A 25595-nucleotide genomic window follows, 5' to 3' on the forward strand; every position below is an offset into this window, starting at 1 on the left:
GAAGGAAACACCAGGCTCTTGCAGGGTCCTAGAGCCTTCTGCAGTCTGATTGTTTGGGTGTTATTCAACTAAGATTTACTCAGAGTAGGCCCATTTAAATTAATGGCCCTCAGTCGTGTTCATTAATTTCAGTGGGTCTAGTTTTAAGTAAAATCTAGTTGAATATAGCTCCAAATAGTCAACTATACTTATTTACAGATTTCAGAATGGAGCTTGTGAACTCCGATTAATTCCTAAGAGATGGAGATCAATGAAGGATCACTCTCACCTTGTAATACTGTCCCATGTTGACCGTTGGAGGAGGATATTGCCCTGTGTTTTGCTGGTTTGGCATCCTTTGTCCAGGGTAGTTGGGAGATGTCAGGGGTCTGGGAGGGTTGGGAGCAGGGTACTGACCAGGCTGGGATGGAAACTGGCTATTTGGTCCATACTGCTGGTTTCCATAGTTTGGCTATTGTGTAAAAAAGGGAAGGCAAATTAGAAAGTGCACCTCCAGCTGAATGCAACTGATCTCCCTATGTAGTAGAATTGACTTCAAACAAAAATGATCACAAGCAAATGGTTTGACTTCATTATACCTTGGCTGACACTTTCAAATGTTAGTGTGGTAATTAAAAACCTAAATTGTTTAATTGCCAGGCTCTGCTGAATATTAGCAAGTCCCATCAGCCCAATTGGAGTGCTCAGGCCAAGAAAGTGATGTTTCTGATGGTTTTAAGTGTAGGGCTTAAAAGAAACATTCATTTATAAAAATGGGATAAAATCCAGTCAAAGCGGAGCACTTTAAAGTCCAGTTTATGCCCACAATACTGTAAAACTTCCTCAAATTTCTCTCACTGAATTCAATGGGACTTAAAAGTGCTTAACTCTGATGTGGACTGTTCCTATTATAAATGATGAGGCATAATTTACTCACCATCAATTATATATTTTACAGCACCACAAAAACACTGATTTTCAGGAAGGGCAGTATAAAGCACATATAAATCTTAATAGCAGTGCACAGTCTGGAGACCTAAAATATATAACCATATATATCGCTGTGGAGTTGTATGCCTCACAGAGTAAATGAAATTACCATCAACACACATCCAGCCATGTATTAAATTTCAGTGACTGGTGCATAAACCATGTGTGAGTTTTTTTGCAAATTATCTATCATCCATATAATGAAATACTACTACTACTAATAATAATAATATTTGAACGCTGCCCATCTAACTCTGGGTGGCTTCCAACATATATATATAAACATAATAAAACATTACATGTTAAAAGGCCTCCCTATATAGGGCTGCCTTCAGATGTCTTCTAAAGGTTATGTAGTTACTCATCTCCTTGACCTCTGACGGGAGGGCGTTCCACAGGCGGTGGGTGCCACTACCGAGAAGGCCCTCTACCTGGTTCCCTGTAGCTTCACTTCTCACAGTGAGGGAATTGCCAGAAGGTCCTCAGTGCTGGATCTCAGTGTCCAAGCTGAATGACGGGGGTTGGCCACACTCCTTCAGAAACACATCATCTGTATAGCATGCATAAGAGCAGGAGAAGCCTCTGCTGCTACTCACCTCTCCTGGATACGGTCTCTTCATGGCCTGCATAGGCAAAGACTGGGGACGAGGGCCAGGGTAGGCTTGCTGTGGCATCCTTTGCCCGTGGTTGAAAGGATTCATTCCAGGCGGCCTGGGCTGGTTCATGCCCATAGGTGGCCCACTCATACTGGAAGGCGTCATGCCCGCTCCCATACTGGCAGGGTTCATGCTGCCTGGCATGGAAGCCGGGCCACGGGGGCCAGGCTGGTTCATGAACTGGCTGTTGTAAGCCTGAGTTGGACCCATCTGGAAAGAGGAACAAACCTTCAACAGAAGAAGAAAAAAGAATAAAATGCGACATGCATTTAAAATGGGAGGGGGAGCCAAGTTGAAGGGAGTCGGGGATATGTCGCATTTTAAAATCAGCAAATGGGGAGGGCGGTGGGTTCCTCCGCCTCTATTTCTGCTTGCGGCAGGTGTAACTGGAATTCTAAAAGTGACTAAAAAGTATGCAAAGGTTAGTAAGTTTCTCAGAGCCATGGGAACTCCATGTTGTGGCCTGCAGTATGTTGTATACGTCTACTTTTTGTTCTGTGGTACTTTAAAATAAACTCATAATAAGTGTAAGTTGTACACTTATTATGAGTTTATTTTGAAGTACCACATAATAAAAAATAAAGGAACGCACCACTACCTACTATAGTTAGGTTTTTCAAAATGGATAAAGGGATAAAAAGTCATGAGGTAAGTTTTGGGAGCAGAACCTGAGACATTCTGCATGCATAGCATGTTCTCTATCACTGAGCTTCCCCCATTCTTGGAGAATCACCCCCTCTTACTTTTCTCCATTTACTCCTACACTCTGCATCCTGTGGTTTAACCCATTGTCATCCCATAAGAGGACCCACACTCTTATTCCAACAATTGTGTTGCCCAAATCTGATTGATAGTCCTCCCTCAGGTCTCTTTCCATCTCCTTCAGAACCTCTTTATGCTTTTGCCTAATAGTCCTTCTGCATTGGCAGGTTTTCACAGCTCTCTGGATGTCATTGGCTTTGCTGCTCTGATGTCACAGAGCAACTCACCAGCTGAGTGCTTTAAAGGCTACACAATCTAAATTTTGAGGTACGTAAACAAAACTCTCTTAAACTGAATTGCTTCATCTAATGTAGTAAACCACTAACTTCCGAAGACTTCTTTGTCGGTGCACAACACTTGAATGGTCTCCAAGAAAAGACATTGAACCCTTCTATTCATGTATGTGTTTAGAGATGAAAGGGAAGAAATGCCACTGCTTCTTTTATAGGTCAGGTGGTTGTATTTTAGAACAAAGGGCTCAGGAGCAAAGGTCTAAGACTGGCTTACAGGGTGAAAAAAATCTCCAAGGTAAAGAAAACATAGCTCTGGTGCAAAACTTCAGGCCAGCCATCAAATGTATACAGTGGTGCCTCGCAAGACGAATGCCTCGCAAGACGAAAAACGCGCAAGACAAAAGAGTTTTCTGTTTTTTGAGTCGTTCCGCAAGACGAATTTCCCTATGGGCTTGCTTCGCAAGACGAAACATCTTGCGAGTTCTTGCGAGTTTGTTTCCTTTTTCTTAAAGCCGCTAAGCCGCTAATAGCCGTGCTTCGCAAGACGAAAAAACCGCAAGACGAAGAGACTCGCGGAACGGATTAATTTCGTCTTGCGAGGCACCACTGTACAAGAGACTTTCTCTTTCTTGCTTAATCATAGAATCATAGAATAATAGAGTTGGAAGGGACCCTGAGGATCATTTAGTCCACCCCCCTGCAATGCTGGAATATGCAGCTGTCCCATACAGGGATCAAACCTGCAACATTGGCATTTTCAGCACCATGCTCTAATCTAGGTATGAACTTTTTATTTCTCAGGCCTCTCTTCCAAGACCCTAAATGAGTCTAACACTTAAGATACAGATGGTGATGTTTTCTTTTCACTAGAAAGGGGAGCTTCATAGGTTTACAAGTATGTAAGTTCCTGGTGGTGAGCTAGGAAGCTGCAGAAAACATTGGGTTCAAAGAGTGGCTGAGCAACTAGAAGCTGGGTGTGTTAGCAGCAAAGATAGGCCATCTATAATAACCAACATATATATTCAGGAACATTTCTGCCCCTTTAATTCTTTGAGATATCTAGAGAGGGCTTTGCTTCAGACTCCTTCCTTTTGTGATGCAAAATCTTCAGAACACGGCTCTTTGTGGTAGCCTTATTTATAACTCTAAAACCAACATCCCAGAAACCCCTCTATGCCATCTCATTCCTAGAAGTCTGGTTGTTTTCTCTTGGGTTTTAAAAGTTATGGTGTTTCTTACTGCTTTCTTTGGTTTTAATCTGTTACACATTTATTAATTATGGTTTTTCCTCTATTTGACTTTATAGTTCCAATTGTTACTGACAGTATATTTAACTTGTCCACCTTTTTCCCCAGAAAGGGTGATTAATGTATTTAAGAATTAAAGAAAACGAAGGAGCATTTCCATCCAGCAATCACCTGCTTCTTGCATATGCAGTACATTCCAGAAAATGGACCAAGTTTTTGTAACTTGAAGTTACCAATTATACCTAAAGCATAATAAAGGGGAAATGACTCTATGCATGATGGGAGTAGCCTGGTTCTCTTACCGGTCCATACTGATTCATTTCCTTGTTCTGTGTTTCCTGAAGGGCTGCAACTGTTGCTGTGGCAGTAGCTGTGGCTGTAGCTGCCGCCGCTGCAACTGCAGCAGCGGCGGCGGCAGCGGCTGGTTGAGTGAAATCAGCAGGCGGCCTGGTGTGGGGTGGGATCCCCATTCCTGCAGGATTATTAGGGCCTCCTGGGTAGCTAAAGGAGGGAAATGCAATTAAAAGGCATCAGTGTTCGAGCTTGCATTTGGGACTATAACAGACACAATACCGGGGGGGGGGGGGGAGATGTGCAGAATAAAAGTGAGATGATACACATATATACCAATATTTGATAATCCCCGTACAGAGTTTAGGGAATTCTGCAACTGCAGCATAACTCTGGATGCTTTCAAATAGAACTGTTGCCCCCCACAGAATTGAGTCACTTTATACTTCTCTGCTGATTTCTTCTGCTACTTTAATTCTCACACCTCATTCTAGGTGGCAATCCTTTGCAAATTCTACTCTTCTCCCCTCCCAAGAGTATCCACTGCAAACCTACTATTTACATTCATGCTCAATTCCCAAACCCACCCCAGTCCCAGCTTTCTGATTGTTTTTGTTCCCTTTCATGAATTCTGTAACTTCCGTCCGCTGAGAACTTTTGCAGGGAATTGCTTTTATCCATCTGCATATTTTCTCAGAAATGTGGTGGCTCCAGAAAAATTCACCAGGCACCCCACCGCCACATCTTCAGGCAACCTGGAGGAAGGAAGGGCTTCCCCTCCTCAGTGGGGGCAATGACAGCACGTCGGGGTACTTGGTAGGTCTAGGTGCGCCAACATAGATTGATAACAACATCAGTCTGCATAAACATAAATCAACGAGACGTGCCTGAATTGTTTCTGAACGATGCAATGTTTTGTCAGATGAATTTTCTGTGGTGACAATTCGAACGCAAGCACAATATTGTTGGGCCTCGGATTCAGTCACATTCAAAGATCATTCTCTCATGCAAAGCAGCTGTACTTGTATCCATAAATATCCTTCTCCTCCTAGCTTAGCAAAATATTAATCATGGCTAAACTGTGGTTTGTGTCACAATTTCAGAGTTAATTAAAACTTTATTTTAGGTGTTTATTAGAGTTAATTGATTGACCTAAGTCATTTGGAAATCATTTCCTGCTACTGTGATTAATTTCCCTCTGAGTCTAGACAGCCTTTTTTTTTTTTAAAGCAACTATGTAGCTTTACTAGGCATAGTTAACTGTAACCCCTTCAGACTTTTTGCGTAAGCAGAAAAAAAAATTGAGGCATGATTATCCATTAACCGTACACTATACTGTTAAGGCTCCAGCTCCTATGTTTATGTCACCCTCTTCTTTCACTGTTTTTTTCAAGAATGCCCTAAAGCTGGGACTGTGATTTTTATTCCCTTATTGCAAAGGTGATGAACAATAAGAAAAGTGAAATTTCAGTAAGCTAACCATCTTATAATTATATATAATATAGGTTCAAAGACCCCATAACTACATAACTTTCAGTAAGACAACCATTTTATAACCATATTATAGAAGGACTATAATCTCTCTAGCATGTCAGATTTATGATAGTATGGGTCTCTTGGGGTCTGATCAGATTAAGAGACTGGAAGTGGCCCTCAGGTTTGCCTGTTCTTTTCCTCATCTTGGGATGATAAGTGAGCAACCAAACCAGAAATCACCAGACTTTATTTCCATATGCAGTCTCCATGTCCTTGTGAAACAGAATTTGATTGTTATTTCATAAGGCCAGGAAGATCAAATATTCAGATTAATGTGGTTGGTCCTCCCCACAGTGAGGAGTAGGCAAGAGAAACATGTGATCTCAATGCTCACTCCCAACTCAACATAGGCATGAAGTATCAGCTGAATAGGCTAACTGCCAAGAGTTTCCTCTGTATGCATCTATATGAATATGGCATTCACTACTAAATGTGGGTTTTAAACAGGGCTGGGGAACCTGTGGCCCTCTATATTCCTGGACTACAACTCCCATAATCCCTGACAACTGTCCATGTCAGCTGGGGCTGCTGGGAATCAGAGTCTCATAGTGTCTGGAGGGCCCTGGGTTCCCTATCCCCGACTTTAAGAATGGATCAGGCAAGTTCACAGAGACTCAATCCATTGGTGCCTATTAACTGTGAGAATTAAATGGATCCTCCATCTACAAAGGCACTGTATCACCCAATTCTGGATGTTAGGGGAAGCAACAAGAAAAGCTCATTACCATCATGTCCTGCTTGTGCCCTTCCCAAAGGCATCCAACTGACAATTGCTGCGAAAAGAATGCTGGGTTGGGTCTAGCAGGTGAGTTTTTATTTGCATGTCTTACTGAGCGGAGGGAGCGTGATATGCCTCTTAGACATGTGTATGTGGTCCATGTGTTGTATGGCAAAGGACCTTGTCATTTAAGATGCTCCTGCTTAAAATACATCCATTCATTGCCTACTTACATGCCTGAGAAGTGCCAGGTTCTGTTCTACACAAACCAGCCTTACCTTCCCCCAAAGCCTCCACTCCCTGGGTAGTTGGGCCGCCCATACATGCCCGGTTGTATGTACGGCTGATTGGAGCCTGCCTTGGCCGAGAACTGCTGTTGTTGCCCAGCAAACTGAGGTGAATTCATGCCAGGATTGCTGGTAGTCATCCCAGAAGCCATGGGATTTCCTCCTGGGTTCATAGGATTGTTAGCATTTGCCATAGGATTTCCCAGCACCTGGTTGAAAGAAGAAGAAGAAATGGAAGTGGCATCTGAACAGTTCTGACAGCTCTGATAGCAGCACTCATTCCGTTACAGGAGGTGTAACTCTGTGTCAGGTTGTATGCTTTTGTGCAGACAGTAGCAACTTCAATCTCTGGCAGATCCAGAGAAAGGATCTTTGGAGGGACCAGGGGTGGGGGTGGGGAGCCTGATATCTTGAAACACCGCTGTGGCTAGATGGACCAATGGCCTGACTCTGTCTAAGGCACCTTCCCTTATTGCTCTCCCTTATTATCTCAAGTCCCTACCTATCCAGTGGTCTAGAATCTCCATGAGATCCACTAATGTGTTTTACATTTGCAAAGCAAGAATGCAAATTCAGGATCTCTCAAAGGTTAAATATATAATGAATTGGCATTAAGTGATCGCTGTTGCTTCAGAACGTAAGGAATGTGTTGCAGAATAAGATCAAGATGCACCTAGTGCAGCTTTAGTTTATTTTTAAATCCCATCAACCAGCAATTACTAGGATATCCACTTGAAATCCCCTGGTGGACAGTGGTCTACCTTCTGCCCACACCTGCACTGAAAGATCCTAAGGCTACAGGACTTGTTGCCTTTGAAAGCATGGGTGTGCCTCCTTTTGCTGCCTGAGGTGAAACAGGAAGGGGCCACCCTGCCCTGCCCTGCCCCTGCCTCCTTTACCAGGGTCACACAGCAGTACCCACAAAGCGATGACGATGGTCAAGATCTCACAGAGTACACGAGGTCTCACAAGATTTTGGTGGGATACTGCTGGAAGCTGCCCGAGGCAGCTGCCTCAGCCTGCCTTATGGGCAGACAGACCTTGTTTGAAAGCCAAATTTAGGCACAATAGAGATGGATGGATCTCTCAATTTCAGTTTCACACAGTGCCTGGTTTTTCCAGTCACTTTGCAGTTTTCCTTTGTCTAATATACGCATCTTTGCAAGCAATTTCCCCATAGAATGCATTTTCATTATGTTAAAGATGCACATCTCTGTGTGCACTTCCTACAACGAATTGGAGCAGTGTGTCACAAGATTTGGAGAAGCACAAATTTCGGACACGTGAACTTGGTAGGCTTAGTGCAAGCCAAACAATCTCCCCAGCCTCCTAGGGCCCAGGAATTGTTTTCTTTTCAGCATCCAGCAGTTCTGCCTTATCTGATCCAAAGAATGGTTACCGAGGAGAGAAGCCACAAACTGAAGCTTACCTGGCTCTGGGAGGTGTTAGTCACACCCCATACTGTAGTGACCACTGAAAGGGAGCCTGGTGGTTGATTGGTGTTTTGCTGCCAAGGAACAGAATCATACGGGAAAGTCCCATCACTGCAAAAAAGAAAATGGGGAGGGGGGGGAGAAGAGATACACCTAGTATATAAAGTCATACTTTATAATTTAAAGGAGTGCTTGGGCTGGGTGGGAAGAGCAATCTTTTAATTTTCATTCCCCAGCCAATACACTAGCTTGGTGAACTGCCTGACAGTGATAACATTTACAAAGTTAATAGCTTCTGTTTGGTTGCAAGGAGAGCAATTGCTTTTGCATCAGCGAAGGGAAGAAATACGTTTGACAGTGAAGCACAAATGCATATGACAATGCTTATGGAGGTGAATGGCAATGAAATTAGTTGAAGCATGAAGAGTTTCACTTTTGAAACTATGCTACCTGCAGAAGTGGCAAATGGCAATAAATTTGCGAAAGTGGATTTTTAGCAACTGAAGCAACACATGAAGCAAAGTGGATGCTTGGATACATTTGCTTTGCCAATGTCATTTATTTTTAAGCTCTTGAGCCACCATGGCTTTAGCTCCCTTGTCCCAGCTCAATCAGGTCTAGACTCCAGCTCTTTCTTCCTGCACTGGCTCACAGCAATCCTTTAAAGGAACGGCAATTGCTACATGAGCTAAAATTAGAATTCAGAGGGCATCCTCTCACACATTGCATAAGCAGCACACCCAAAAACCCCTATTAAGTGTTCTATGAGAGCTACTGTGGTACACAGACTAAGAATCAGCTGTGAAACAGGAAATCTGCAATGAATTTACTAGGTAAGGGTCTTCTCTCTTTTGGTCCATCATCCCAAATCATCAATCTGGGGAAAACAACACTGACCTGCCTTACAGTGGTTGTTGTACGTATGCTGAGATAAAATATATTCAAAGCACTTTGGACATTCGAAAAGCGCTGCATAAAAGCTTTTATTACTATAAAACCCTGATGTAATAGCATTACATATTTTGTGACACATGATAGCCAGGATTATCTGCCCACCCCCACAATAAAATAAACTCATGCATACAGCTAAATAGATCTAGCCTCTCTTTCTGTGAGCTTAGGTTGATATAGACATAAACAACATGCTCTAAAAAAATCCCCATGACCTTGCTATGTAACTGATCACATATGGTAGAAAACTCTACAAATGTCACAATCCATTTGCATCACAAGCAGGACCTAGATGTATGGTTGATTCCAATGCAGCTCAACAGAGCTTTCTGGAGCACCAAATCTACAGGCATGTGCACAGTCAATCTGATGGGATAACAAGGAGAACAGGAGGCCTGCACGTGTCTCTCACCTCCCTCCTCTTGTATCAGGCACAAGAGAGAGTTGGATGGTGGACATAAGAAGCCCAATATTCTCCTAACATCTCATCATGCTGCCTGTTCACACATAAATGGGAAAGGGAATCAGGGCTGTAGGATGCTATCTTGGGACCCTCCATGCACCTGCAGATGTGAACAGGCCATGCCCGCAGGCACTATATCCACTTGTAAATGTATTATTATTTATTTACTGTATTCTCAAAACCTGCAACTTACAGCTTGGTCTTTGATGTGCGTCTGCTCTGCGTTAATTGGCATACATGCATATCATATTTTTAAACTTAAATAGGTGCAAGCCATTAACATAGGAATGTAAAATATAAAATTTCAAGCTTTCCAATATGTATAAATTAAATAACCTTTGAAGACAGGTATGAATGTGATGAATAAATACAGGGGTTATGGCACTGGACAAAGTCAAGCTATCTTTTTGTTGAAGTACGATTCTGCTAACTTTGGTTGCTATGATTTCCAGTGCTGGAGCACTTGAGGCTGTTTATTACAGATAATGGAAACACTCCTACTCAAAATGTGTGTTACATAAAGCTTGGAAATGAGAGTGTACGTGTAATAATTGAAAACCAGCAGTTAAGATTTCTTTGTACACAGCATGGGGATCTAAACATGGCAACAGCTCACAATCAAAATTGACCTAGCAGGTCCTACCTGTTGAAAATGAGCAATGGACAAAAATAAAAGTAACAATACAAATGGAATAAACAAACTGGATCGGAAACATCTTCTTAACCATGATACATAATTAAGAATGCAAATGTTTATTTTGAGGGCATCCCTTTGAAATGGATATTGTGCATGACTGGAGGGGATGCAATGGGAACAGAAACACAATTTAAAGGGTGTTTAGCTTCCTCCAAAACTTAAAACAGGCTGACTTGTCAAGAGTAACAATGGGGGAAGTTTTAACATTAACTTTCCTTTGGAGGACAATGCTATTGTGGATAATTTTATAACCTAAATAAGCATAAAGACATTGGCTTTCAACTTGTGTAACCTGAAGTGGATTGTACCAATGGCATCATCACAATCATTTTTTCTTTTCTTTTTTAAGAAAAAGGAAAGAAAGAGAAAACATAAATGTGGGCTCCATGTTGCAGATTGGGGCTAGAGGTGAACAAAAATGTTGAAGACAACCACTTTAATGCAACCTGAGACTTATAATAGGTGTTGCTATGATGAAGCTACATGAGACACCAAGGACTGAAAATAATCTGTTAGTCCGTCAACACTTTTATTTAGACCCTCATTCTCAGACTAAGCTTTACGTAGGGAATACTGCACACAACATGGAAATAGGTTGCACTGTGAATACTGAAACTTGCTATCTAGTAAAAGCTATCAAGTAAATGTGCCACGAATCGGGATACTAGTTTTTATACCACAGTGTGATTTTATGAAAACATTGTAGCAAAATCTTTCCATCAATAGCACAGTAAAGCACTAAAATCAAACAATTAAAGAAACTGCAAACAAAGTATTTGCTTGCAGTCAGCTGGGACATTAGTTTTCCTCATTGTCTGGGACCATAGGTTACAGCCAATTCACTTTTCAGCCTCCTAGCTGCTGCTTCTCCACTGAAGGGGTGATTTGAAAGCAGGAGGAGAGGTGCTTAATCCTTTCCCTGCCAGCTACTTCCCCACTGCAATTCTCCCTGCCATTTTTTTCTCAGCTGGAGTGTCAGCATCATGTTTCAGTCATGAGTCTAGAACAGTGGTTTCCAATTAGCTAAGTTCTGTGCCCCCCCCCCATTTTTCAGAAGCCAAGCCATGGAACCCCTACTTTTGCAAATTTTGATACCTCTATAGTAGCTTTTGTCATGCGAATGGTGCCACGGACCCCCTACAGACTGCGGACCACCAATTGGGAACCACTGGTCTAGAATATTGGCAAGGGGGGAAACAATGGAGTGGGGTGCATGGGGAATGGAAGAGGGTGTTTGAGGGTATGGAAGCCCCACTTCCACACACAACTTTTGTCTTCCAAATCTGCTTTTTGAGAAGAGGCACCTAGGCTTTGGAAATTTAATTTGGCAGCATAATGCATTCTATCAGTCTGAGTCTCTTAAGTGTTACTGCAACTGGTGTTTCCTTGATTCTTTTATAGAACAGTCTAGTGTCTATATGCTTCACTGTAGGGTAATGCTTTCACATATTCTGCAGTCCCTCTTCACAATGCCCACATTTACTGTGGTCCTGTTCTTTCATACCCCACTCCTGCAATTACCTGCTAGGCGGTTTGCTGGGGTCTCATGCTAACAAGATGCACTGCAGGTAAGCACAGCTCCTTAAACTTCCCAAAATCAGCTAAGAAAACTCCAGTGGTCATGGGCTGGAAGGTGGAATCAGGAGACCTGGGTTCAAATCCCTAGGCAACCCTAGACTCAGTGAATAGCCTTAAAAAAACCCTTTCCCAGGTTTAGTTCTCTATGTGTACAGCATAAATAATGGTGACCCATCTCATCACAGAAGTATTATGTGAAGATAAGTGAAGTAAAAATATTGTTTCTCCCCCTGGGGCTTAGTGGGAGGGCAAGACACAAGTCTCCATTCTTAAACAACTACCCCACCTTATCCGAAATGTCCTTAGGACATTTCTGTCTGACTTTGTGTACAGTCACTGTAACTGTTCCCTATTCACATTGGCACATCTTGGCTATGAAAACACCTTTGATCCGAGAGCAGCTTTTTGCTCTGGTGCTGTTTACCCACATGCCCCACTGGTAATGCCAGTGAAGAAGTAAAGGCAACTTTTGGTGAGCTTCCTTAGGATTGAAACATGAAGCATGGATTTGGTGGTACAAAGAGGGAGCTATCAAAGGACAGAGCACTGCAGAGAACTGTTCCTGAAGAACTAAATGCAGGGAAAGAACCTGGGGATGAATAGCTATGGGTAAATCTATCTAAGTATATGAACTATCCCTTTCTGTGGCTGATCCACAGAGAACAAGGGAGTCTTTTACAGCCTATTTCAGAGCCTGGCTCTTTAGCGCAAGCTGTAGAGACTCACGCTTTCAGCTCTGGAGGTCCCCGTTTCAATCTCTGGGGTCTGTCAAGATGGCAGCCGTCACATATGCACCTATGAATCAGAAGGGAAAGTGTAGGTCCAGAATAAAAATTGAAAGCCCTAACAAAGCACATTGATTACCCTGTTTTGCATGTGGTCCTCACAATGATGTCATCTATGACCTGGGGCTAAGTTATGCTTATAGCTACTCCAGACAATGGGCAGGCAAGCACTCACTCACTCACTCACTCACTCACTCTTGGCTTTCCTCACTTCATCCAACTTATTTTTGCTTTCAAACAGGAAAATTGCAGTATTATCTAATCAGCCTCCGTTACTTTACCACCAAAGAGGAAAAGGAGCACATTAGCAAATCACAAGGCTTGATAAATTGCTAATATTTTGTTACATACTCACTAACACACAAAGAATAAGCTACAGTCTGATATGTATCTACACGTGGAGGTGCTGTTCTGAAAATACCATATTCACATTGAGTTTTCCCCTGCAACGTATAATATTCCTTATCCCATGTCATGGCATCATCATGTGCCCCTCCCTGCGTTTGACAGCAGCAGGGGCAGACTTTGGTAATATGGTGTCCTGAGCAAGGGCAACATTTGGCGCCTCCCCCCCCCCCCAATATTTATTATTTTCGCAGTAATTACTTTTGGTGCAGTTGCTTTTTAAATTGATCTTCTCAGTAGGTACTCATATAAACTGTTGTTGCCATTTTGCATGCCCTGCGCAGGGGAACATCCCACACAACCCTAAATCCAGCACTGCCAGCAGCAGCCCATAGCATGGACTGGGAGTGAAGAAAGACACGGAATGCTGCAACCATGACACAAGGCCATCATTTCTACATGTTACAGGTATAAAGGGAGAGTACTTGACATGGGGATACCTATCATCTTGCTCATAATAATACTTTTTTTATTTATAACCTGCCCATCTGCCTGGGTTTCCCCAGCCACTCTGGGCGGCTTCCAGAATATGTAGTTCTGCCCCAAGACACAAAGGAAACACTTTTGCAGACTATGTGAATTGATGCGCGAGGAATCTAAAGACATCTGTGAAAAACAGTATTAATCTCAGAGTCACAACACTGGACATTAACCACTTAGCAGCTCTGATGGGGAAACAAGTAATGCAGGTAGTAAAACAATTGGAGAGTAGAGTTAATCCATAACTGTGAGGGCTGGTGCCAGAGGCTGGCTCAGGCAGGCATGTGCTGGAGTGCAGAGCATTCTGAAAGGCCCAGTGAAGTGATTGTGCCATCGTTCTCACTCTGCCTGGTATGCCAAGAAGACTGGAGGCTTTCTCAGAAGCAAAGTGAGAAACAGCACAGAGGACTAGAGTGTATGTGTATGACAGACCAGTTGAGCATATAAGCATGAAAATCTGCCTAATACCACTGGCTCATCTTGCCCACTGTTGACTACTCATTGAAAGCAGCTCCCCAGGGTTTCAGTAATGGGTTTCCCACAGCCTTGATACCCAATATCTGTAATTTGAAATGCCAGGGACTGAACCATGTGCAAGGCATGGGCTGCCTCAGGGAGCTACAGCCGCTGTCTCCGAAGTGAGAGCCTGATAGGGGGAAAGCAGGATGGGAGGTTAGGGGAAAGAGACAGAACTAGGAAAGGAGGCCAGGGGAAAGGTGGAGGACAAAGTGAGCACTAGAGTGGACCTGATCCCCATGCCAGGGGATACCAGGTATAGCCGAAGAAGACACCAGCCACATCTCTCCCTTATGCGTCATATGCCACTGACTGAAACCAGTGTACTGTGACCAGACCAGACACACTAGACTAGAGTGTTCAACAGGGAAGACACAAGATCTACCCACTCTGGAAGAATGGCAGATGAAGGTGATGGACTATATGGAATTGGCGGAAATGACTGGCAGAATCCGAGACCAGGGTGAAGAGTCGGTGGAAGAAGATTGGAAGAAATTTAAAGACTATTTACAGAAAAATTGTAAAATTAATGAATGTTAGAATGCTGTCAGAATGAAATTAAGTGGTTCTATCAGCAATGTCATAAAGGTCTATGAAAAAATGGCTGGTTAATAGGTGAGAATTTAAAGCTATAATATATTAAGTTAAAGGACTAAGACAAAAACAAAGAGGGAAAGGAATTGCTGAATTAACCAATTGAAGCGGAATACAAAAAAGGGAGGTGAGAGGAGGTCAGGAAAGCAAGGAAATGAAATGTAAGATACGAAAGGATAAATTTGTTTCTAAGTGTTCTTTCTATATTTTTTTTATATATACTTTGCATTTTGTATGTTTTTTCTCTTTTTTATTTTATTTTCTATATTTTTCATTGTCTTTTATGTAATTTTTTGTTTTTGAAATCCCAATAAATATCATTAAAAAAAAAATAGAGTGTTAAACAGGGACTTGACACTGAAAAAAAATCATTCTAAAGAATTGAACTATAAGAAACCTGCCAATATAAGATAAAACTAACTGTAATCCAACTAACTTTGAGGAGAGCCAGTGTGGCGTATTGTTTAGTGTGTTGAACTTTGACCCAAGAGACTTGGGTTCAAATCTATGATGAGCTGTGGGTGACTCACCTTTCCTTCGCCTAACTCCTCTCACAAGGTTGTTGTGAGGTTAAATACTGCCCTCATCCCTTTTGTGTCTAAATAAAATTTATAAATTACTAGAAACGTCCCTTCCTCACCCTACTCAAATTCACTGAGCTCAGGTGAGGACCTTGGGGTGCTCTGTAGTACATCCTGTTGCAAAGAGGTAAATGTAAAGTCTCTTCTGGAATTGGCTCCTTGCACTGCTCCTTTTATGCTGGGAATCCTAATCAATGAGGCAGCTCCTTCTTACAGCTCCCAGGAAGGCAACATTGCTGTAGGAACTAGCTGAATCCCTGACTCCTCCCAGGTTGCCTTGGGCTCCAGGCATTATTAGGGCAGCATGAAAAGCAGCAACTTCCTTGCTGCCAGGATAATGCCAGAACGGGGGCTTAGATGACAAGATGCTACAGAAGACATTTCTCTTGTCTCTGTACCAGTTGTGCAGAAGAGGAAACTTTGGCGCATGCAGCTTGACAAGTCATACTACCGCTGCAGGACTGAGAAAAAATTGTACTTGTCAAGATTCCATCTTTTAAAAACCACTGAAAGCTTCAAAAGCTTGGTTCTTTATTGCTGTGTTTTTCAAACTGTTCTTCAATGAGAAAATCAGGAAACGTGGGCAAGCTGCCCAAGACAACATCTTTATCACAACCAAATCCATCCCTGCCATGCAGAGCCACATGAGATTTTTTGGTAGCATGCTTCATTTAATGGGCTGGGCCCCATGTGCCTACTTTAAAACAGTGTTTCCCATTCTTTTTCTGACCACGGCCCCCTTTCAACCTTGTTTCCTTCCTGTGCCCCCCATGGGCATAGCCAAGGGGGGCAGGGTAGCTGTCCCCCAGTAAGAGATTCTGCCCATCCCCCTAACAAAAATCCTGGCTGCGCCCATGCCCCTGCCCTACCGGTAGAAAGGTAGCTATTTAAATGTTTTGCTTGTAAACAGAACATATTATATATATGTGTGTGTGTGTGTGTGTGTGTGTGTGTGTGTATATATGTATATTTAAATAATAAAAAAGTCAGCAGACAAACCTCACAACCTGAGAGAAAAAGTAAGGTAACAGACTACGTTTGGAAGATTTATTATTATTATTATTTGTTATATTACCCTTCAGTTGGAAGAGCCCAATCCTACTAGGAATGACAGCAGCACTCAATAAACCACCCTCTTCCTTGTGTTCATTTCACCATTTACATATCTGAAAACTTCAGATTTTAAATGCTGCAGCCTTCAAACATTCTCATTATTTACGGGTCATCTTGCACGTTTATAATAAAGCAACATATACTGACTCTTCTGAAAAGCTCTTCATATACACCTCAGAAATGAACTGCAGTGAACTACAACATACCAGAAGCAAGCTAATTTAAATTTTTCTGCACCATTTAACTGTTCCTGCTACTAGTACATCATACATTCATTTTAAGAAATTCCAACTGTGCTCAAAAGTTTCAGAGGAAGAGTAAGCTGACTTCAGGAAAGAAATGATAGAATTATCTGTACACTGAGCAACTATGAAACCAGACCTCTTTTACTGCGATATATGGTAACCAGGTCAATAGATTTCTCATGATTGTGAGATGCGAATTGCACCTCAGTGTGGTGTAGTGGTTAAGAGCGGTAGTCACGTAATCTGGGGAACCGGGTTCGCGTCTCCGCTCCTCCACATGCAGCTGCTGGGTGACCTTGGGCCAGTCACACTTCTCTGAAGTCTCTCAGCCCCACTCACCTCACATAGTGTTTGTTGTGGGGGAGGAAGGGAAAGGAGAATGTTAGCCGCTTTGAGACTCCTTAAAGGGAGTGAAAGGCGGGATATCAAATCCAAACTCTTCTTCTTCTTCTTCTCCTCTCACTTACACATGCCTGAAACATGGACTTGACCCAATACGCTGGAAAAGTCACAGGACATTAACCTTCCTGTTCACTAAAGAGAAACAGGTATATCTTAACCAAACCTGCCAGCCTCTTAAGATAGTGCATGATGAGAACTGTGACTAAGGGCTCATCCACACTTGGCTTTGTTTTGCATTTCTAGCCACAGGTCTGGGCTTTGCAGGTCTGTGTCTGAGCACTTTTTATTTTTGTTTTGCCCTGGCGCATGGGTCTGTGCCTAGAGAGTGTAGGGTAAAATATATGTGTGGACATGCCCTTGTTGTGCCTTTGGGGCCCTGCCTGCTTTCTGAAGTGGAGAGTTCCAGGATGACAATTCCATGAGAATTCAATTGGTGAATTCCTTTTGACTATTCCTAGAGTCAGACTCTTACACTTGGAGGGGGGCAGTGAAGAATTTTCCTTTAGGCAGTGACTGAGGTGAGGAAGTTGTCTTCTGCTGCACTGCAGCACATGGCTTCGTTCATTTGAACCAATGGTCCTGAGGTATTGGCCTTTTAAAGGCCTTTCTGAAAGGCAATGGGACTGGTTCTAGCCCACAGTGGGTTATCTGGGCATTTGCAGGGTCAGTCCGGGACATTTTGGTGCCCACACAGAGCATCTTGTGCAAGCCTTAACAAAACAAATGGAAAATGCTGAGGATAACTACTCTGGTAGATTATACCTTCTGTTGCTCCAAGTCTGGCCCTCAAAATGGTGGCTTCACCTTGCCTCATGGCAAGATTGTATCTTCTGACTGCATTAATATACGGCTCCAAAGAAAAGCAAAAACTTAACAACTCTGGAAGGACCAACCGAAAGTTGCCAAGTAATGAGCTACTAAGATGCTGTTGGTAAAGGGGATGCTGGAGGCACACCTGGCAATTCTTTGCAGATAAATGCAGTGAGTATGTCTAGGATATCTATCAATGAAATGAAAAGAGGAATTTCTTTTTTTTTACTATGTGCAGGTGAGAGATATGCAAATAAAATTGTTTCTGTAAAACTCATTCACATGTCTCTTACATGTACTTTGTTTAATCTTCATATAATAGAGACTTCTGTGTCCCAATCTGAATTATTTCTATAGTGTTCTATTCCTAAAGCTGTTTACAACCCTTATCTCTGTTATCCTCCCAGCAACCTTCTGAGGTGAGACTAGGATGTAAGAGAGTGAGTTGTCAAAAGCCAAACACTATTCTGATGGCCAGCTGGTGTGGTGTCGTGGGTACAATAACAGAGTTAGGCCAGGGAGATCATCACTCAACCATAAATCTCACTAGATGATACCTGTGCCTCTGCCTCTACCTGTGAAAATAAATATGTAATCATGTACATCACTCTGAGCTCCTTGGAGGGGGAAGTAGGATAAAAATGTAGTAAGATAATACTTCATGGTTGAGCAAGTATTTGATTCTTGGTTCACCATGTTCAATATTTTATCCACTGCATAAAATGCTCAAAACTATACACCCCCTTGGCCTCAGATTTGGTATATTTAGACCTACAAAGCCTAAGCACAGTATATGATGAAATACTCACATGTTTGACTTATGTGCTAAGGTATGCCATGTTAGCAAATTCCGCATTGCACATCAGACAGACAAACTATGTGGTTGCTCCCAGTATACAGCCACATTACTCCTCCCTTGGTGTTTTTTACTCCTACACTATGCTAAGTTGAGGTCTCATTCAAACCTGGGCTTGTGCTTAAGCTCTCTCCTCACTAATCACAAGCTGTAGCCAAGAACAAACTCACTGTAACCAATGCAAACATTATGATCCTTAGGTGCAACCTGCAGAGCACCTAGTAGAAACTAAGGCTGCATTCCCATGACAATTTAATCCACCATGATGTTTCCCTAACTGTTAAGCTCTGCACTATATTGGAGATTTCACTTCCGGAACTATTGTGGAATATAAGACTCCTTTCCATATTATCTGCACAGTGTTTTTTTTCTGGAAGCAAATAACACAGAAATAAGCACTAAACTTCCACTATATTCAACTAGAGTTCCGAAAGTGGCTTTTACATTGTGTGAAAGTTCAACAATAATGTGGAACTTAACAGTTAGGGGAAAGCCATGAAAACAAAATGAACTGGGTTGTGGACGTGGTCTAAGTCTGCCAACTCTTTCTATTAGAGAATGTTTTCAATGATGAAGCAAAAGTATGAGCACTGAAGCAAGAGTATACCATTCCATTGGAAATCGGGTTACTAAACATTGTCTAAACACTGTGACCACTGCAGCTTATTTCTCCCCAACCCCATCTGTCTCCCCTCTTTGCTTAACATCCAGCCTGATTTTATGGAGAACTCAAAAGGTTTCTCACCATTTTGTGATACTTTAGTTGACCCTAATAAAGACCTTGACCTAATGAGGTTGTTGGTATATCCATTTGGAGAATAAGATGCTATAAATCATGCAAGCAGATGGCAGAACCTGGCCCTCTTAAATTTAGATTAGGGAAAGAGATTGAAGCTTTATTTAGAAGCTCAGTTTAAATGATTCTGGATTTGGAAGCAAAGCAGTTGGGATCCAAAGAACGGCACAATTAGTTCTACGCACCAAAGGTCTTGTGTTTCTCAAACAGCAGTCTCCACTTTTGAAAGGGTCTTTCAAAAGCAGTTTGTGATATGGCACAGGTGTCTGCTGTTTAAAGCCAAAGAAGTCATCTGCCACTGGCCATGCCCAAGTTCTTGAGTGTGCCCCAAAGAACTCTTTAGAGCCCAGCCAAGAGTGTATAGCTGAGGCCAACCCCATAAACCCTTGGTGCCCATGTAAACTCTACACAGAAAAACATACACAGCATGCTAGGAAAATGATAAAACTACGTTGGAAAGGAAGAGAGTTGTTACAGAAAATGCACCCCAGATATTGGATTTATTTATTACCATACTTTCAAATTATGGGATAGAATCACCTGCCCCCCCCTTCCAAAAAAAAAAAATTCTAATGTTGCACTCAATTCCGGCATTCAGGTAGACTATACACATCCACACATTGCTACAGCCCCCCTACGGCAAATCCCACCTGCTATTAACATCCCACCTGTTACCTGTGTTCCAAAGACACTAAAAATGCCTCACAATCATTTGCAGCTTGACATACACAATTTCATCTTTATTGCATTTCACAGCATCAGCCAGCCCTGTTTCATCCATGATTTATTCAACCCATGTGCCAGCATTCAAAGGAAATTTCTCTGTTTACCCCGTTAAGTAGCAAGGCATTAATTTTACTTGCACTTATCAAAATACCTTAGGATTCTATATCCAGTTGATCCTTCAATAATGAGGATAACAATAATTTTAAAAACCAAACCAAGACACCCACCCAGTATTCTACCATTGCCTGTTGCCTTGGTAATCCAAACGCCCAGGAACTCACTGATTATCGGTGAATGGGAATGGCATTGTTCACACCGCAGTGCCTCTGCTATGTTAATGTGAGATAATGGCAGCCAGAAGAATCCTTTTGTTCCCAGCTTTGCTGTTTATTCATAGTGCCTGGAGGTCAGCAATTGCTACAACAATCAGGAAAGGAGCTACTGAAACAGATTCCACTTCTGGGTTTTGTTTTGTTTTTCTTTTTGCCTCCAAAACCAGAGAGAGAGGAAGAAGAAAAAAGCTCTGCACAGAAACCAGGGAACTGAAGGATGATCTACAGGGAGAGTGAATCAGAGAAGGTATAGCAGGCAGCATGAATGAAGGGTTTGATGGACTTGCGTCTGTAAATCCAGCTAGTATGCTAGTATGCATGCCCAAAGAACAGCAAAAATAGCATTTGAAAAGAAGAGACAAGACACTATTATTTAGCATTTTTGCCCCCCCTACATAAACCCAGCCATGCCATGCTGATTAATCTATTTTAGATTAATTTTAATAGCTTAATCATTTGCAGTAACTAACTTTTTATTGGAATCAGTTCTTTCCAACATTAATCTATTATCACATCTCTATTTCTATTTGTATTTATTTACATATTCACCAGCTTCATGTGCTGTCCTTTCAATGAGTTCAGTGTGACATATATGGGAGCTATCAATTTTTATCCTTAACAACAAGCCTGTAAGGTGGTATGGGCTCAAAGTGTGTGACTAGTCCAGGGTCACTCAGGAAATTTCCTGGCAGAGTAAGAATCTGATCTCCCAGATCCACATCCACTCAATGTGATGCTGCCCTTGAAAATGGCCTGGAGATCACAGCCAGAGCAAACTGCGACTGCCAGACTGATTTGGTCACTCACAGCTACATCACATCCGTTATAAAAGGTATGTGCTGGCTTCCCAAATGCTACCAAGCTGAATTTAAAGTTATAGTGTTGACATATGAAATCCTGAGTGCTGCGAATCCATTATCTGAAGGGGCAATTGTCTCTGCATTGCCCAGTCCATTATTTAGGATCTGCCAGGAAAGCCCTTCTTGCTATATGTGGAATCTGGGGACCTGGTACTTGGAACAGGGCCTTCCTGGTGGTGGCAAGCCAATTGTGGAATATTATTCCCTCAAAATCTGGATGATTAGTTTTCTGCATCAGCAGAAAACATACTTCTTCCTACAGGCCTTCAGGAATGGTGAGTGTGTCCATAGCCAAATGGATCCACCTGGTTTATTAGATGAATGAACAGATGAACGAACTGCATTTTGCCTGCTGGTTTAAAGATTTTTAATTAACTTTGTGGGGTATTTTATCATGTATTTTTATTGTCATGAGCTGCTCTTTTGCTATAAGCACCCCACACCCACACAGGCGTGGCTCTTGACCCATCAGGTGCTATCCCTACCAGACTCTGGCAAGGTGAAGCCATTTGCCTCGGCAGGCAGATCGGACCCCCTCCTTGCCGCTGTCAGCCCCACGGACCTTCAACCATGCTGCCACCACAGTGCTGCTGCCCTCACTGCTGTGTCCTTGTTGCTGTGTTGTGGTGGCAGTGCACACACAGCTTAAGGCAAGGGTGCAGTTGCGGTGGTGGGGCTGGAAGCAGGGAGGGGGCTGGCATAGTGGGGATGGGGACATCATTGGGGCATTTTGCCTACAGCAGCTAAACATCTTGGGCTGGTCCTGCTCTGCACCTTAGCTCCCAACTACATCCCTTGAATCCCTGAGTTACGAGTCCACCTGCTTCCTAATCTGATCTGCATCTTAGACGCAGGTAGATTCCTCATTCAAACAAACATGGGTCTTCATGTGTTATATGAGGGGGAGACATAGGGCATGCCCAACACATTATTGCTCTTGTTGTGTTCCTGTCTGGAAAGGGCCTGAGCATCACTTCATGTGAAGGAAAACCATGACTAGATTCACGTAACCATTTTTCTTGACTGCAAATCACTTACTGTCCTCAAAACTGAATTGGGCCATAAGAGGAAACCATTTAACAATGCTACAGCTCATTATTAGAATTCATATTTTAATATTTTCTTTCTCACTCGTTTTTTAAAAAATACAGATGAACAACAGCACCAAAGCAGCCTACCCCTTCGCCAAATAAGTATATTCTTGGAGTTAACATTTATTCACCCAACAAAATTAATCTTCTCAGTTAATGTTCTCCATGCTTGATTAATCTAGAGACTAGAGAATGCTTGATTATTATTATTTTTTTTTGGGGGGGGGAGGATGTAGGGGGACCTTAATGAAAACCACCAAGTCCCACCCCCTGGCTTCCTTTCAATTTTAGCCAAATTGTGCCCACCCTTTTCTAGAAGCCTTCAAAAAGTAGTAGGTAACTTGGCAATCAAGACAGCTGTGTCATCTTCACAGGAATGATTGCAAGCACTTGATTTCTGTAGGCTCAAATGTGTTGTGAATCAAGACCTATGCAGCCTCTCCGTTTCACTATCATTTGAGGAAAAGGAAGAGCGAAGCAGGTGCTTATCAAATGATTTTACCAAAAGAAACTATGGTTTACGTATTACAAGAATGCAGTAAGTCTACATTTAGCTTATGAATTGTAAGCACTGATGTCAGCTGTGGACACAGTTCCATTTCCAGGTCATGGTTCTTTCTGTATTTTTTTAAACCGTTATTGTGTTCTAGATATGATTCAACAAACCACATAATCAAAGGGGTTCTTCCTATGACTGGTACAAAAATATTAATGTTAATAATGCTAATAAATATTAAAGCCCCTAATTGAATTAGTAGTTAATTTCATCTTCCATTTAATTTTATCAAACCTCTGGAATCAAATCACTTGTATTTTTTTTTAATAAAAAAAAAACTTCATCTCTTTATTTTAATCAATTCTGATTTCTCTAAGAAAGCATCCAAATACGATCACTGGTTGTAAGGAAATTGCCATTTAATTACTATTGAAGGCAAATTTGGGGATGATAGGAGATAAAAAAGGAGCCAAAAAGACTTGCGATAACAGAAAATGCTGCAATGAGCAGCTGTGTGTTTGCAGACATTGTTACTGACACTGCAAAGCATTAACATGTGCTATACAAGCTGCAACAAGCACCTTACTAAGTGTACAAAGCACAACAGGATAAGGAATGGCTCTGAATGACTACTAAGTAGATGTTCTTGTTGAAACCAGGACAGGGTTTGGTGTGCGCCTGCCTTCTTTAATTTACAATTGTTTTTAAAAGCTTGATTTCGTCAGAAAATTATGCTCTAATTACCTGCTGCCAATTGAATTCACATTAAGCATGTCTAGGTCTCCGCCTGACCATGCAAAGGGTTGAACTACGGGTGGGGCACACAAACCCTGCCCCCAAAGTCTCTGAACCTACAAGTCTTCTCTTCCCTGTCTTATCAGGGTTCCTGATCATGGACTGGTTCAACGGAATGCACTTAGAAATCCCCTTCAGACCTTCATGCTAAATGCACAAAGGTCTGCAGAGAAACCGTGTAGTAGCTGAAGCAGTTGGAGCTGGGTATAACATTCACCCTGGTTAAAATATTGTCTCTGCCACATACTCTCTTGCCTTAGACAAGCCTTCTCATGCTCCTCTGCAAACTGACCCGGCTGATGTGGGGCTAATTTAGATAATGCATGGGAATTGTTTTGAACACTTCAAATGTACAACATAAATGCAAAATATACATGCTAGACCTTCCTTTTTCATCTTTTCATTATTTTTTAGGATCAAAAGGAATATACTGGGCACAATTCAGCAATTTTAATTTTAAGAAGTATTTTCTATGCTGCCCTTAATTGCAAGTGTAGTTTCCCAATGTAGTTTACACACAATCCAATGAAATCAATGCATACCCAGGCCACAATTTGTTTTCAGTTCTGTACCCCTTTTACAGCTCAGCACACATAACCCACAAGCTACTTGAACATTTATTCCGAGTTTAAGACTGTGCAAATCCTAAAAAACAACAATACTCCCAGTTCTCTCTTAAGATAACTTACTAGATTTACAGAAAAGCTTTGTCTTCTAAGAAACTCTGCCTCCAGAATTTAAATCTACTGGGGACCATAAAATACTTCAGAGACTGTTTTCTCTGAACAGACTATTTTCTGTTAATCTGGGAATTATAGCAATAATAACTGGTATATTTAATATAAACACCAGCAGCTGTATAACTGAATACTGTTACCTTAGACCTTAGAAATCACATGCTCATTATACAACAAAGTTTCTGGCGGGAAATGGTACAAGTGCAAAATGTTGACATTCTCACGTGAATGCTGATAATCTCAGATGGATGTGTGTGAACGTCCAAATGTAGAAATGTCATTACTTTTCAGACACTCACCACTGCATGCTGACAGGTGACTGTCAACATTTGAAGATGTATTATTGAGCTTTCAAATATTCACAGAATTTCTCTGACAATCAATCTGAATGTGTGAATGTCACCAAAAATTGGAAAGTCACTGTAACATATTGATGGTTTCAGGACACTAAAAAGTACCATGTTTTTTGCTCTATAAGACTCACTTTTTCCATCCTAAAAAGTAAGGGGAAATGTGTGTGCGTCTTGTGGAGCGAATGCAGGCTGCGCTGCTATCCCAGAAGCCAGAACAGCAAGAGGTATTGCTGCTTTCAATGCGCAGCGATCCCTCTTGCTGTTCTGGCTTCTGAGATTCAGAATATTTTTTTTCTTGTTTTCCTCCCCCAAAAAGTAGGTGTGTCTTGTGGTCTGGTGCGTCTTATAGAGCAAAAAATACGGTACATATTTTTTCAGAATTGAAAGATCTATTTATAATATCCTTAGAAAGAGGTACTGTGAACTCTTTAATATAACTGTTAGCTAGAACATGTGGATATCACTTCCTTGAGATCATGGCCCTCAATTCTTCTGCCAGGCACCCATCAACATTTGTGGCATATTTCATATATTTAATATTCATGCAACTGCCTGGCTGCCTACTTCTAGCCAGTGTGCCAAGCTTTCTTTGTCCTAGAGCTACCACCACACATATAGAGAGAAAAGGATCGCCAAGCTTCCATTCTGTGCAACTGGGTCTCTTTCCTGTAACTTTTGAGTATTTAAGAAAACATGCAATAAATATGCCCCTGGGAGCTTATGTCCTTGCTTATTTTTTTCACTCATCACTCAAATGTGCATGGGAAGGAAAGGGGCAAAAGAGAGGGGAGGGAATCCAGA

The 25595-nt window shown here is 42.0% G+C and overlaps 1 protein-coding gene across 16 annotated transcripts in view; it reads right to left on the bottom strand.

The window, feature by feature from the left end:
• The window catches only part of ZMIZ1 (zinc finger MIZ-type containing 1), a 386929-nt gene that overhangs the window by 24954 nt on the left and 336380 nt on the right, over window positions 1–25595 (bottom strand). For 11 of the 16 annotated variants that reach the window (XM_081007653.1, XM_081007652.1, XM_081007642.1 and 8 more), the window contains 6 exons: window positions 12548–12616; window positions 8129–8243; window positions 6691–6908; window positions 4170–4368; window positions 1566–1853; window positions 269–451 (listed from right to left, as the gene is read on the bottom strand). In XM_081007653.1, coding sequence (XP_080863779.1) covers window positions 269–451; window positions 1566–1853; window positions 4170–4368; window positions 6691–6908; window positions 8129–8243; window positions 12548–12616 — 1072 coding nt within the window. The remainder of the gene's footprint in view (window positions 1–268; window positions 452–1565; window positions 1854–4169; window positions 4369–6690; window positions 6909–8128; window positions 8244–12547; window positions 12617–25595) is intronic. The other 5 variants (XM_081007657.1, XM_081007649.1, XM_081007656.1 and 2 more) reach the window with 3 other exon arrangements.

This window comes from Podarcis pityusensis (assembly GCF_964106645.2).
Source record: "Podarcis pityusensis genome assembly, chromosome: 5".
In the NCBI taxonomy this organism is placed as follows: Eukaryota; Metazoa; Chordata; class Lepidosauria; order Squamata; family Lacertidae; genus Podarcis; species Podarcis pityusensis.